Source organism: Microtus ochrogaster, assembly GCF_000317375.1.
Source record: "Microtus ochrogaster isolate Prairie Vole_2 chromosome 14 unlocalized genomic scaffold, MicOch1.0 chr14_random_2, whole genome shotgun sequence".
Lineage (NCBI taxonomy): Eukaryota > Metazoa > Chordata > Mammalia > Rodentia > Cricetidae > Microtus > Microtus ochrogaster.
The window spans coordinates 4,082,330-4,096,960 of record NW_004949097.1 but is presented as its reverse complement, the minus strand read 5'-3'; the positions used below and the strand labels follow the sequence as shown (position 1 = coordinate 4,096,960).

The window sequence follows — 14,631 nt, the reverse complement described above, 5'->3', positions numbered from 1 at the left end:
GAACTATAACCTAGCTCCTATCCCGCCATCCTCCATGACGGACTATAACCTAACTCCTACCCCGCCATCCTCCACGATGGACTATAACCTAGCTCCTATCCCGCCATCCTCCATGAAGGACTATAACCTAGCTCCTACCCAGCCATCCTCCACGATGGACTATAACCTAGCTCCTACCCAGCCATCCTCCACGACGGACTATAACCTAGCTCCTACCCAGCCATCCTCCATGACAGACTATAATCCAGTTCCTACCCTGTCTTCCTCCATGGCGGACTATAATCTATAATCTGAGATAAACCTTTTCTTCCCCAAAGCTGCTTCTAGAGTATTTATCACAGCCACAGAAAGGAAGTAAGAACACATGTATTATCTAATCCCTGGCTATTTATCTTAAAAGGTGACAATATGGCACCAGTGAATCTAGCTGAATAAACACACTATAATGTGAAAATTGGCCAATTTTCGAAAACACTCAACCTTGGGATTTGAATCGTGAATGTCCCCCATGAGTCTATGCTCTGAGTGCTCTGTCTCCAATTCACAGAGCTATTTTGGAAGGAGTTAGACCCTGGCTGGCTAAAGAGAGTGAACAGGGGGCAGGCCTTCAAAGGCTGCACCCATGCGTGCTTCGGGCTCTAACTTACAAGCAAGCAGCCACAGAGGACACTCTGTCATATCCTCTACACTGTACGGTACACTTTAAGACCAGCCAAGATGTTTATTATGTGGTTTTTTCCAGGTATCTTGATCATAGAAATGTAAAAGGCACACAGTTGCTGATCAAGAAAAAAAAAAAAAACTGAGGTGGATAAGATCCTAGAAGGTGGGGCGCACAATATCCACCACTAGTCATATTTCTACACGAAGGAAAGCAAATCCATTTGAAGGTGTTACATACACGTCTAATTTGAACTCCCACCGCATCCCAGCATTCTATGAGGTTTCTCCCTCCCAAGCTCATGTCTATTCTATCAGCACGCATCCTTGTCCACAGCTCCCTATTCTGACCCTGCCGGCCAGAGCACTATGTATTTGGATAAAAGAAGGAGTTCCTTGCTCACACATTGGGCAGCCTGTACCTGTCCATCCTACCTGTCGTGCCCAGGGATACCTACAACCGAGCTTTCATTCACCAACTCCTAAAGCCTCAAAGAACATAGGCAGAAGAATCAGGATCTTAGGCCATGGGACTTCAAAACCTAATCTCTGGGAACAAGACTCGGGCTTAGATTCCCAGCATTTACATAAGAAGCTGAGTCTGGCAGCATGAACCAGTAACCCTAGCACTGGGGAGGAGGAGTCAGGAGGAAGCCTACGTGTTGTAGGCCCAACAGTCAGCTGACAAGAGGTTCTGTCTCAAGACATACATGGAGCAGGATCTAGCAAGAGACCGGATGTCAACCTCCGGCATCCTTCTAAATACATCAAAGTATAGACTCACACACAAGTATGCACGTCAACACACACACACAGACACACACACACACACACACCAATTTCCTTTCAAAACAAGGACCGGGGCTACACTTAATTAACTGAGCCAACACCCAAAAGTATATATTTTACTCACAGAAAAGTTTTAAACAGAGCAGTCTACAAACACAAACAAACAAGTTCTCAAACTGGGGTAAGAGATTGTCCTTTAAACCGAACTCAGCACCATTCTGAAAGACAAGACTGAACATGTGACGCACATTTATGTCTTCCATTACCCTGTGACTTACAAGAAATAACTGAATGCTGTGTAGATATCAACTTTCCAGTCTCATGCTCTACAGGAATGCCTTGATCTGTGCTTAACTACACACATATGCACAGACGCACACGCGCACGCACACACATATGCACACACGCACACACACATACACATGCACCTGCGCATGCACACACACACATATGCGTACACACATACATGTGAATGCACACACAGACATTCACACACCCAAAACACACTCCCAGACAGAAGGGGTTTAGATTTGTAGGTTTACCCCTCCAACACGGAGACAAGTAACTTGAGCTAAAGTCCTGACTGCAAGAGCACAGGGCTTGAGGGAAAAATATTTCCCCAAACAAACCAAGCAGCCCTGAGCACAGTGACCGCAGGGCTGCCTGGGAGTGTCTGTTCTTAGACTGGATTAGAGTGGGAATCGCCACCTGCTGGGTGCTGATTCAAAACACTGCTTCCTGAAGTACCTGATCTTCCACAGCTCTCCTTAGGAGGAAGTAAGTTCTTTGTGGCATAGGTTTTGACAAGGCGGGCTGGTTCCCTGAGCTTTCAGATGCTCTGTGACAATCACCAGACACCTTAAAGAGCTGCCCCTCCAAAAGAAGTGATTAGACATGGTCGCTCAGAAGTCCCCTTGTGCTATTGTGACAGTAACTGAAAGAATGCGCCCCCAGCTGCCAGCCCCACTGACCCAGGGAACCCCAAGGTGGGGGGGAAGTCATGTGACCAGCTGGGTTTGTTCCACACTCAGAGAAACCTGCTCTGGTCTACAAGGCAGGGTTTAACAGGCACAGAGACAGAAAGCTGAAGGGGGAAAGTCCTTAACATTGCCTGTGCAATGAAGAGCGGCCAGTCAGAATGTAAGCTTCAGAGAGGACAGGCCGGGGGGGGCCCCCCCACGCCAGCACTCCCTTTAGTTACATATGCTAAGCTGTACCACTCAATTGTCATTTCTTTCTTAACAGCCTTTCCTGGTTTCTTCAAGGAAAAGTAGCTCTTTAGACTGTCAGAGTTTCACCCTTTGGTGGGAACTGAAAATTTATTATCCTCCCACACGGTTACCGAGGGGTGGAATATAGGGTGACAAAACGCTGGTGCACCCCAAAACAAAACTCCCCACACACCCACCCAGGGCCATCCTTAACATCAGCTGCCTGAAGTTCAGCTAACAATTCAAACGGGGCGGCCCACATGTCTTCATTTGTGTACCCACAGAATGTTCCCCACTTTACCCAAGAGCTAAATACAAAAAATAGTTAAATTTTAAAGTAATTTTTCTCTTTCTTAGCTTTGAGACTCTTTATAAGGGCCAAGGACGAAGCTCAGTAGGTAGAATGCCTGCCTCACGTACGGGAAGCCCTGGGTTCCAGCCCCAGAATAAGAAAAAGACAGAAGGAAAGTTCATAAAAGTGGGGGGGGGGGTTAAGTTTAGCTTCCAAGGCCAGTGACAGCTCCACTAGCAGAGCTGACGAAGTCCCTAGATGTTTCGAACAGTGACAGCATGTCCCAAAGTCAAAGCAAAGGCCACGATGTCCTGAAGAGTACCAAGCTCATGTGACGGTGGTGTGCAAGCCGGGGAGCAGGAATGGGGCCCAGTGACCGAGAAAAAGGGGGACGATGGCTGAGCTGGATACATCACCAGCCAGGGGGCTGCAGTGGACGATGGGCTTGTAGCTCAGCTGGTAGGATGCTTGCCTAGCGTGCAGGAAGCCTGGGTCTGACGTTAGCATGCACTGCACATAGGAATCCCAGCACTCGGGAGGCAAAGAAGGGATCTGAACTTGGAGGTCTTTCTCAGCTACACACAGAGCTTGAGTCCATCTGGGATACATGGGACTCTGCGCGCACACACAAAGTTGTGTCATGGAGGGCAGTGTTCTCTGTGATGGGAGAGATAGAGAGGCCGAGCAAACCGAGTCTGCCCTCAGGAAGGTAAACATCGCTACCACATACATACACTGGGGACCACAGAGAGTCCAGGAGACCAAGAGTGACGACTGGAGATGGTGACTGGGGATCGTGAGGTCTGATATTTCAGAGGAAAATAAAGAAGCAGTGATGGAGGAAGGCCATTGGTTAATTAAATAAAGAAGCTGCTTGCCCTGATAGGTTAGAACGTAGGTGGGAGGAGTGAACGGAGCAGAATGCTGGGCAGAAGAGGAAGTGAGGTCAGAGACTCGACAGCTCTCCTCTCGGGGGCAGACGCCTCAGAGAGACACGATGCTCCACTCTTGCAGGCAGAGGCGAGAGCTCTGCTCTCTGAGACACACGCGATGAAGCTCCGACCCAGGATGGACGTAGGCTAGAATCTGATGTGGGAGTGATTTCTTATTAATAAAGAAACTGCCTAGGCCCATTTCATAGGCCAACCCTTAGGTAGGCGGAGAAAACAGAACAGGATGCTGGGAGAAAGAAGCTGAGTGAGTGAGTCGCCATGGTTCTCCCACGCCAGACAGACGCAGGTTAAGATCATTCCTGGTAAGCCAGCCGCTCTTAATTCAACAAGAATCTCCCTGGTAAGCCACCTTGTGGGCTACAGAAGATTATTAGAGATGGGCTAGTCCAGGTGAGAGAGTTAGCCTAGAAGAGGCTGCATAGAAATGGCCAAGCAGTGATTAAATGAATACAGTGTCCGTGTAATTATTTCGGGTAAAGCTAGCCTTGCGGGCAGCGGGGTGCTGGGGACACAGCCCCGCCGCTCCTATTACTACAAAGCAGGCATCACTCATCAAGTTGGGGGTGACCTAAGTTAATCTTCTAAGGTAGAAATACAGATTGAGGGCACTGAAAACCAGAGACTCAATTACTAGTTCAAGGTCACACAGTGTCTGCCAGCACTACAAGGGAAACTCTGGTCACTGGATTCCCAAGCTGAAGTTATTTCTAAGGAGTCATATAAATAATCCCTGCAGTGGGGCTGGAGAGATGGCTCTGCAGTTGAGTATTGATGGGGAAGCTCAGCCAATCACATCTGGCTAGGGTAGAAAAACAGGGGTAGATAGGTGTGCGCTCTCTCTACGTAGTGCTTGCCGGACCATTTTGGATTTCGGACCTTCCACTCTTGTAGCGTGAGTTCCCCACTTTTTCAATTATTAAATTATATCTGTTGTTCTTGAGCTGGTCTGGTTACTTATCATCAACAGAATATGTCCTGCTGTTCTAGAGAATCAGAGATTGAGTCCCAGCACCCATGTCAGAAGGTTCACAACTGCCTGTGTCTCCAGCTCCAGGGGGATTCAATGCCTCTGGTGTCTGTAGGCACCTGCACATGTGCTCCACAAACCACCACAAACACACACATATTTAAAAAGTAAAGATTATATGCCTAATATGAAATGGAAGTATATTTTAAAAACCAAATTAAAAAAAAACCTGAAAAGTAAATGTAATTGTTCTACTTGAATAAAAACAAACAGAGCATAGTGGTATGCTCTAATTCCAGTACTTGGGACGCAGATCTTTGAGTCCGAGGCCATCATGGTCTAGAGAGTGAGTTCCAGGAAAGTCAAGGCTATCCAGAGAAACCCTGTCTCAAAAAACCAGGAAACAAAAAAAGAACAAAAAACAAGGAGTTCAATGCGATGGAGCTTTTCCTGTAGGGGACCAAAAGTCCTGGACCCACCGCAGTTTTACCACCATGTGCTACAGTTGTCACAGAATGAGTGTGACAGAGAGGGGAGGACTGAGTGGAAACAGACGTTACAACTATAACCAATGCTCTGTCAGGCAGCGCAGTAAACAAAATTAAAGGCTCTGTGCTCAGACGGCTCGGTCAGTCAGCAAAGCACTAGCTTTGCAAGCGTGAGGACCCAGGTCCAGACTCTCAGCATCCACATAAAAGACAACAGTGCTGTCATGCACCTGCAATCACATGCTCTGAGGAATCCTACTCAAGGTGAAGGTGGGAAACTTCCTGGATCTCACTGCCCTGCTAGTATAGGCAAAATGGTGAAACCCAGGTCCAGTGAGAGACCCTGTCTCAAAAAATAAGGTAGAGAGCAACTAAGGAAAACAACGAACACTGACATTTATGAGATGCCTAGAGAGAAGGGCGATGCAGTTCTATGTCACTGAAACTTAGGCTTGAAAGCCAAGAGACTTGAGCCAGCCAGACAAGGAAGGGGAAGTCTATAGGGAGACTTAAGCACAACCATGGCTGTGTGAACAGCCACTGAAGAGAACACATGGCTCCTGACAGATTCTCGAAGTCTCAGAGATTATATGTTGGCTTTTGTCTTGTTTCGAAGAGGATTTTTAGAGTAGCTTTAGGTTTTCAAAAACAGAGCAGGGGTCACAAAGATGCCCATGTCCACACAAGCATAACTTCCTCCATTATCAACATCTGCCACCACAGTAGCACATGTCTGTCTGTACACTGAAACTGCTCAGACCCAAAGTAATCACACAGAAACTATATTAATTACAACATAGCTTGGCCAATAGCTTAGGCTTCTTATTAAGTAACTCTTACATCTTAAATTAACCCATAATTCTTGTCTGTGTGAGCCACATGGCTTGGTACCTTTTTATCAGTGAGGCATTCTCATCTTGCTTCCTCTGTGTCTGGGTGATGACTGCAGATTGAGCCTTTCCTCTTCCCAGAATTCTCCTAGTCTGTTCAACCTACCTATACTTCCTGCCTGGCTACTGGCCAAACAGAAATTTATTAAACCAATACAAGTGACAAATCTTTACAGGATACAAGACCACTGTCCCATAGTATACCTCAAACCAAATGCCCTGGCCTTACAAATTAAGAAAGGACAAACCAGGTACAGAAGTCCCTGTTTGAGGTTAAGGCCACCTTTGTCCTTCACAGAGAAACTTCAGTGCATCCAGGGAAACATATGCAGCCAACAGAGATTCTCTGATGACCATTAAAGGGTGCCTGGTTTCAGGTTGGCCTGCTGTGGAAAGGAAACAGTAATGAGGACAAAGGGACATGAAAGAGGGTGACTTGGTAAGACGACACCCAGATATGCAAATAGCACCACAAGACCCATTCCTTTCTACACTAATAAATTACTCAACAAATGAAAAGTTGTTTTAAGAGCAATAAACAAGAGAGACACAGAGAGTTCCCACAAGGTGTGAGGCCCTTTTATGGACAAGTCTCATTTTCATACTTCATGTCATCCTTGGCCCAGAGTATTGATCCAAAGTGCCAGAAGCCCAGAGGTCTTCCAGTTAGTGTCATTCACAGCAGGGCACACAGGGGACGCAATGCCATTCTCTGACTGGTATTAACCGCATCGTACACACTACTTGCCACTTAAGTTGCCAAAGAACTGTCTCTGTTATCAGATCGTTGATTCAGCCCTGGGACTGCTTGTGTTCAAGCAATTGGTTTTCTACTGTTTAAAAATGTCTCCAGTGTCCGGTGTAGTAGCTCTGGCCTATAATCTCAGCAGCCAGGAGGCTGAGGCAGGAAGGGTGTAAACTCCAGGGCAAGTCAAACCATTTCAAACATTCATAGCAAAATACAGAAAGCCCTGCTAAACTGCACGCATTTTCATCTTTTCCAATGAGGGGTGTGTGTGTGTGTGTGTGTGGACACGTGTACAGGGGCTCAGTGTGGAGGTTGGAGAACAATTGGCTCTCTCCTTCTGCCTTGAAGCAGGTTCTTGTTTCTGCCACGCTAAACTCTTAAGGACAGCCCTTGGGTTTCTGTCCCCATCTGCCATGACACAGTAGGAGCGCTGGGGTTACAGACACAAGCCTGCGTGGTTTTCAGGCAGGTTCCTCAAGGCTTGCGCACTGGCTTTTCTTCGCTGAGCCACTTCCCGGCCCACTCTAGACATCTGAACGAACTGCGCGCCCTCACTCCGCTACTCTGGACTGCGAGGACATAAGTAGGTCCCTTAGGTATTCTACCGGAAAGCTCATCGGAATCAGGATTCTAATCAGATCATTTCAGTATTTTCCCCTTCCTTTAAAGACCACGACTTGGCATCATTAACTAGAGTCCAAAACAACCCGGGCACCATCCACGCCGAGTCATTTTAGAGACCAATTACCAGCAGCTACTCCTCTGCCTGCCATTTCTGTGGAGCGAAGCCAGAGACACAAAGAGCAAGGAGTTGGGATGTGAGCGTCTCAGCATTTTAAGAACTATGTACGGCTGCTAGCGTGGAGATTAAACATTTATCCTCCTCTGGCGGCCACTTTGGTTTCCAGGGAACTGACGGTTTCAGCGAGGCGGGCGGAGGAGAGGTACACCCACAGACGCTCACAGCAGACAACAAAGTCTCCTGACATGTTTCAAAGTGCCTTTTCATGCCTTTAATTCAAAGATGAACACATTTCAAGGTGACCCAATCCTCAAGCGACAGACAGTGTTTTAAAAGGGCCAGAACTCTCCACTTAAACCATTTCTAGTGACATGCTTCAATAGCGTCCTCAAGGGCCCCGTCTGCTACCTCATTTAGTAGTCTTTCTTTCCAGGCAGAGGCAGCCCATTTTCAATGAGGGCTTGAAGTTTGTCTTTCCTCCTAATAATTAAAATCCACGGGGCTTAGATACGTTTATAAAAAATGTGTTTTAGCATAGCAGGTCCCACAGAGGTCTTTTAATTATTTAATTACACAACAAACGCCAATTATTATTTTATAGTTTTCTATCTATCAAAACAGTACCAGAATAATAAAAGACAGTCTTGATGTGTGCGCTTACAAACAAATGGAGCAGATTTCAAAAGCAAAATCAAAGTGTTCGTAAAAGGACACCCCACTAAAAATTTAGATATGGACTATCACCATCCTGACTGTGTGACCCATATACAGAATTAGAGCATTTCTGTCTTCTTCAAAATATTAGCTATATGCACTCTAGCAGAATAAGAGACACAGGAAATCTGAACATTTGGGTTCCTGTGTTTGAAGAAGACTCTCAGACTGCCGTCTCTCCATTCCTATGCACAAATCATCCCCAGAGAAACAGCCTCGTGGAGGAAGCCCGGACTGCTGTAATCCATCCCTTCCTGTCCTCCTGTGGCCGGTCTCAGCCAGTCGGAATGTCCAGAAATGAGCCCAAGCTGGACTACAGAAGGATGTCCAGCGGTTAGATAAAAGAAAGCAATCCTCAGGAACTTATTAAACACGTCTTCTGTCCTCCAAAAGGAGCCATTTCCCACACCTCTGGCAGAAGGGACATACAGCTCACAGAATATCAAAGCCTTGCTAGCCTCCAGGCTCTCTCAATATCACAAGAACCTGTTAGACATTCCAAGGTCCAAGCTAACACCCTAACCTTCTCACCCCCTCCTCTACCACTGGCCTCCCTCGCCAGGGTTACTCATCCTTCCTGTAACCCAGCTACTGCACTATTCTCTCTTGCTCCGTTCTTCCCATCCCTTGCTCTCTCCTGTGCTCTGCTCTCTATCTCTGGCTGTCTCAGCATCTCCACTGTTCTCTCCTGCTTCCCAGCCCTGGCCATGACCACTCTGTTTTCTCTTCTCTCTGCCTAGACTCTTCTGGATGCCTCTGGGTGTTCTCTTATTCACAATAAAAACCTTCCGCCTAATAGGAGAGCGATCATGCTGGCAGTTTCTTTACTGCGCCCCCTTGAATACAATTTTGTCGGTGGCGGTTTTGTTTAGTTTTGAGACAGTCTCATGAATCCCAGGCTGGCCACTACATTGTTGATCTTCTAGCCCCCACCTCCTAGAACTGGGATCACGTTGCAGTGCTGGAACTAAGCCTAGGGCTTCAGACACGCCAGGCAAACACCGAAGTGACATACCTGCTCTGAGAGATCAGAGAGCAGGCCAGGCTGCCCCTGGGATCCATTCCTTGGGGCAAGATGTTCACAAACCACAGAACACCAGTATTCTGCATAGGACTCTCCAAACATCTGTGCATCTGGATACAGAGTTTAAAATGCACCTGGGCTCTTTCTCCGCTTTTCCTTAGACAACTGCCCCAAACCACCAGGGTACAGACAAGAAAGGAGGCACACAAGATGAGCATTTGAACCACCACATTTGGGACAGGGCACAAGTCCAGAGTGGGGCATGGAAGTCCACACAGGTAAAGAAAACACCATGCACACAGCAGACCAGAGTCCAGACACAGGAAGGAAGAAATGAGCTCCCTGGGCCCCTAATTCTTACACAGGCACCTATAAAAACAATAGGGAAAGACACAGATACATGGGAACCAGACTGTTCTGTTACCATGACTCATTTCATTGCCTTATAAAGCAGGCATGCTATAACCCTAGCACTTGGGAGGTAGAGGCAGGAGGATTGGGAGTTCAAGGTCACACCACAAAGAATTCTAGGCCAAACAGGACCATTTCATGGACTGGAGGATGGCTCTGCAGTTAAGGGCATGGGCCTGAATTCAATTCCCAGAACCCACGTGTCAGTTCACAACTGTGTGCAACGCAAGTCCTAGGGGATCCAAGTACCCATTTGGTACACAAACACACATGTAATTCCCAACATAAAATTCCCAACAAAGATCATCAAAAAATCCACAAACAAAAAAAGATAAAGGAAAGATAAGTTGATATCACATTTACAGTCTTTGTTGTTGTTTCAGATTTTGTATTACACTGGTGGGGTTTAAGAACACCGGCTGCTCTTACAGAGGACCCGAGTTCTAGGCCCAGCACCCACATGGTGGCTCACTACTTTCTAAAGCTCCAGCCACAGGCTGGAGAGATGGCTCAGCGGTTAAGAGCACTAGCTATTCTTCCAGAGGTCCTGAGTTCAATTCCTAGCAACCATATGGTGTCTCACAACCATCTATAATGGGATCTGATGCCCTTTTCTGGCATAAAGGAGGTATACATATAGATAGATCACTCATATACATAAATAAATATTACAAAAAAATAAAGCTCCAGCCACTTCCAGGGACAGACAGGTGATGACCTGTTCCAGCTTCCAAGGGGATGCCAGGAATGTACATGGTATACATATAGATGTATGTGCAGGCAAAACACCCATCCACATAAAAACAAAAACCAGCCAGTGTTAATGGTACAGTAGAGACCAAGAGCCTGGAACCAGACCACTGATTATTTGGGATGAAGGCCTGTATATAAAAACGTATGGATAAAGGGGTTTACCACGTGACTCCATGAATTACAATGTAGCTTCCATAATAAGGTTTTCTCTTTCTTCCTTTTTATGCCTTCTTTTCCTCTTAAATTTTATTTTATTTTTATTGGTGGGAGGTGATGGGTGGGAGCAAGAGCATGATGTGAAAGACACAAAGAATAAACTAAAAGAAAGTTTGAAAAAAAAAAGCCAATCTGAAGACTATGAAGTTGGGCCATAGCAAATGGGGAAAAGATATAGTCACCGCCTTTGTGGAATAAAACCTTCCTTCCAGGGTGCTGCTGGCAGGGGTGGAGTTCCGGAGCTCCCTTCTTCTAGAGAAAGAGTGGCTGATCAGAGCTATGCTGACTTCAGCCATGTGTTCGTGCCAAACAAACACAATTGTGGATATATCTGTCTCTTGTTAATATAAGTATCTGTTAAGATGTCCCCATTTCCTTTTAAAATCTTTTTGAAAGTTTTTCCCTTAACAGAAACAGATGGACATACAGCAAGCTGTTACTAAAATGTTTTCCACTTTCCAGAAGCCTTCCAAAGATACCCAAATTTGAAAGGAAGATCATGCAGGCTAGCTTTATGTCAACATGCCATTAGCTAGAGTCATCTGAGGTGCTGCCACCCCTGAGCTGGCGGTTCTAGGTTCTATAAGAAAGTATGCTGAGCAAGCCACGAGGAGCAAGCCAATAAGCAGCGCCCCTCCACAGCCTCTGCATCAGCTCCTGCCGCCAGATTCCCAGCTGGTTTGAATCCTGTCCTGACTTGGGAAATATACCCCTTTCGTCCCCAACTTGTTTTTGGTCGCGGTCTGTCACAGCAATAGAAACCCTAAGACAAAGCCACTATCCACCACCCTTGTAAGTGTGAGATATTGTAAATAGAGAAGTCGTCAAACTGCCTTTGAATGACAGCCAAAACTAGGAAGACACGGTACTCACAGCACAAGTCCACACACAGAACCCAGCTGTACGGACAAGTCCCCAAAACAGGAAGTTGTTTATTCCTCATTGTTGAGGGTCCTCCATCTGCCTAGGTCACTCAGGGAGCTAAAGGAAAGCCGTGTTTATGGACACCTACATTTTAAGGCAAAGTCAGAAAAGCCTAGAACATGCTAACAGAGTAATTAGCAGAGGCAGCTGGCATGGAGGACCACCAGATTCCGATGGCTGGGCCTCCCTCCATCTTCTAACACAACCACAGCATCCACACTGGAGAACTTTCACACGGACACATGCTAGGCTGCGAAGCAACGTTCCTTGCAGGAGCTCTCGTCATATAAGCCAAGTTGCTCAATACAGATGGCTCAGTGGGTAAAGACACTTATGGTCATGCCCGACATCCCAAGCTTGAATCCTAGGTGGCAAATGGAGGAAGGAGAGCCAACTCTGGAGGCTGCACTTTGACGGCCAGAGGTGATCAATGGTATGGGCATGCCCCAACACACACACAAAGTAGATAAATAAATGTCACTTTAAAATCTGGATTAAAGACTGGAGAGATGTCTCATCTTAAGAGCACTTGTTGCTCTTCCAAAGGACCTGACTATCTGAAACATCAATCCCAGGGGATTGGATGCCCTCTTCTGGTCTCAACAGGCATTGCAAGCATAGGGTACACAGGCAAAACAAGAACATAAAATTAGAAGAAAAAAAACCCTTTGATTAATGAAGTCTACAATCTTTGTGGTGATAACTGCACGTTCTAAAATTTTTGTAATAAAAATGTGTTTAAATGAATTTAATTTCTTTTAAAAATTAACAGTGTTCAATAAAAACATTAAAGTGCCTTCAACCAGCAAAAATCATCAATTAAAGCAATGTTGAAATCAATAGAGAGCAATTTTTCCCTAGGATCTATATATATAGTTCATGTGATTTACTTGAGCAGTTTATATTAAAGCTGTCATTCCTAACAGTTAATGCCACTGCAGGTACAGCATTAACCTACAAAAATAGTAAGAAAAATACAACCTTTACATGGGGGCATAAGAACACATTTCCTATGGCAGCCATTTCTGTCTACCCTGTTACTCTTCAACAAATGAGAGGTGCTTTTTAATGGCTTCTTAAGAAAAGTGGTGTAGGAAGTCCTTCTTTGTGTGTTGCTTTCATTGGTTGAATAAAGAGGCTGCCTTGGCCTTTTGATATGGCAGCCCTTATGTGGGCGGAGTAGACAGAACAGAATGCTGGGAAGAAGGAAAATTTGGCAACCACTAAGGCTCTCCTCACCAAGATGGACGCTGGTTAAACTCATGCTGGTAAGCCACAGTCAAGTGGCAAAACACATTAATGGAGATGGATTAAACTAATATGTGAGAGTTAGCCAATAGGAGGTTAGAACTAATGGGCCAGGCAGTGTTTAAATGAATACAGTTGCCATGTAATTATTTTGGGTAAAGCTAGCTGGGCAGCTGGGAGCTGGGCAGGACAAAAAGCAGCCCACTCACCTTTTACAACAAAAAAGATCTGTCGTGGTGCCCAGTCTGAACTTAGGAATTACGAAAGTGAAAATGAGCCGGGCATGGTGACGCATGCCTTTGACCCCAGCACTCAGGAGGCAGAGGCAAAAGGATCTTGGTGAGTTTGAGGTCAGCCTGGTATCCAGAGCCAGTCCCAGGACAGTCAAAGCTACACACAGAAACCCTGTCTCAAAAACAAAGAAGTGAAAATGGTTTAACCGCATATCCTGAAAGGAAAATGTGAAGCTTTAAATAAATGTTTGGGGAAATTATGTTATCCCCTCCACATGTGCACAGACAGGGACACACCCCACCTTCACCCCTTACCCCCATCTTCAAGGATCTTCCAACTCAGGGTATGCTCAGCCTGAGTTCAGCCATTGCTAAAGTTTACATTTCAGGGATAGAACTAAAGTCGAAGTCATCATCTGATGGAGGGCAGGGACTGAAATGAAATAAGCCTGGCACAGGAACTAGGTGCTAAGCAGGCTTACCACTTTCCATTCAGAAAAAAACTGTAAAACGCTTCAAGTTTAGACTGTTCAAAGCCCTTTTAAAGGGAAAAAAGTAGCCATGTGTATCACTGACAGTCACTTTCTCAAAGTCAGCCCCTACAAGCAGAACTTCCTGCACTCATTTAATACTGTTACATACTCAACACTAAGTACAGCGAAATCGACCAGAGGCTACGGTATCCTAGCAATATCCGAACCGCCTTCAGACAAGCAGTAGCTTCCTAATAAGTTTTACAAGTGAAGATGCTTAAGCACAAAGTGAGTAATTTACCCAAAACCACACGACTAAGAGGATCCGGGATGTAAAACTGTTATACAAAGTTAGATCATTCGCATTTGGCTCGGTTACCTCTTTGCTACGTTTGAATAACAATTTTTAAGTTTTCTTTCCCAGCAATATCTGAACTACTATCAGTAAGATGAAACGCGGTTTTAAAAGGGATATTTTGAAATCCATCTAAAATCACTTTAAGCAGGTTATGACAACTCTCCCACCAGCGCAGCTAACTTTGGGTATAGCTACGTGGATCCAGCATACTCTGTCAGGATTTCTCTTTGCGACCACCCAGCTAGAAAGTGGGAAGGTCTAACCTTCCTTGCTTCTGCTTAAAGGGTAAGAATGCAAAGTGCCAGGCAGCAGGGACGTCCTCTGCCTTGATTCAGGTCTCTGCCCGCCAGGGACCGCCCTAGGCGTCCCCGCTCCTCCCTGAGCACGCGACCAGGCGAAGCAGGGAGCTCCTCCCGCCGGCCCTTACCGAGTTCTGAGCCCCGACAGTGCTCGGCCATCGTGAAAACCGCCAACAACCAACTCGGGCTAAGGCCGCCTTCCGCACCGGCCTACCTTCTTCCTGCCAAGTGCCCGCCC

The 14,631-nt window shown here is 46.1% G+C and overlaps 1 protein-coding gene across 1 annotated transcript in view; it reads right to left on the bottom strand.

Annotated features, from left to right (window-relative positions):
* The window catches only part of Dera (deoxyribose-phosphate aldolase), a 94,339-nt gene extending 79,708 nt beyond the window's left edge, over positions 1 to 14,631 (bottom strand). Inside the window, exon 1 of the mRNA XM_005364537.3 lies at positions 14,522 to 14,631. Within this exon, the coding sequence (XP_005364594.1) occupies positions 14,522 to 14,552 (31 nt within the window). The 5' untranslated portion in view covers positions 14,553 to 14,631. The remainder of the gene's footprint in view (positions 1 to 14,521) is intronic.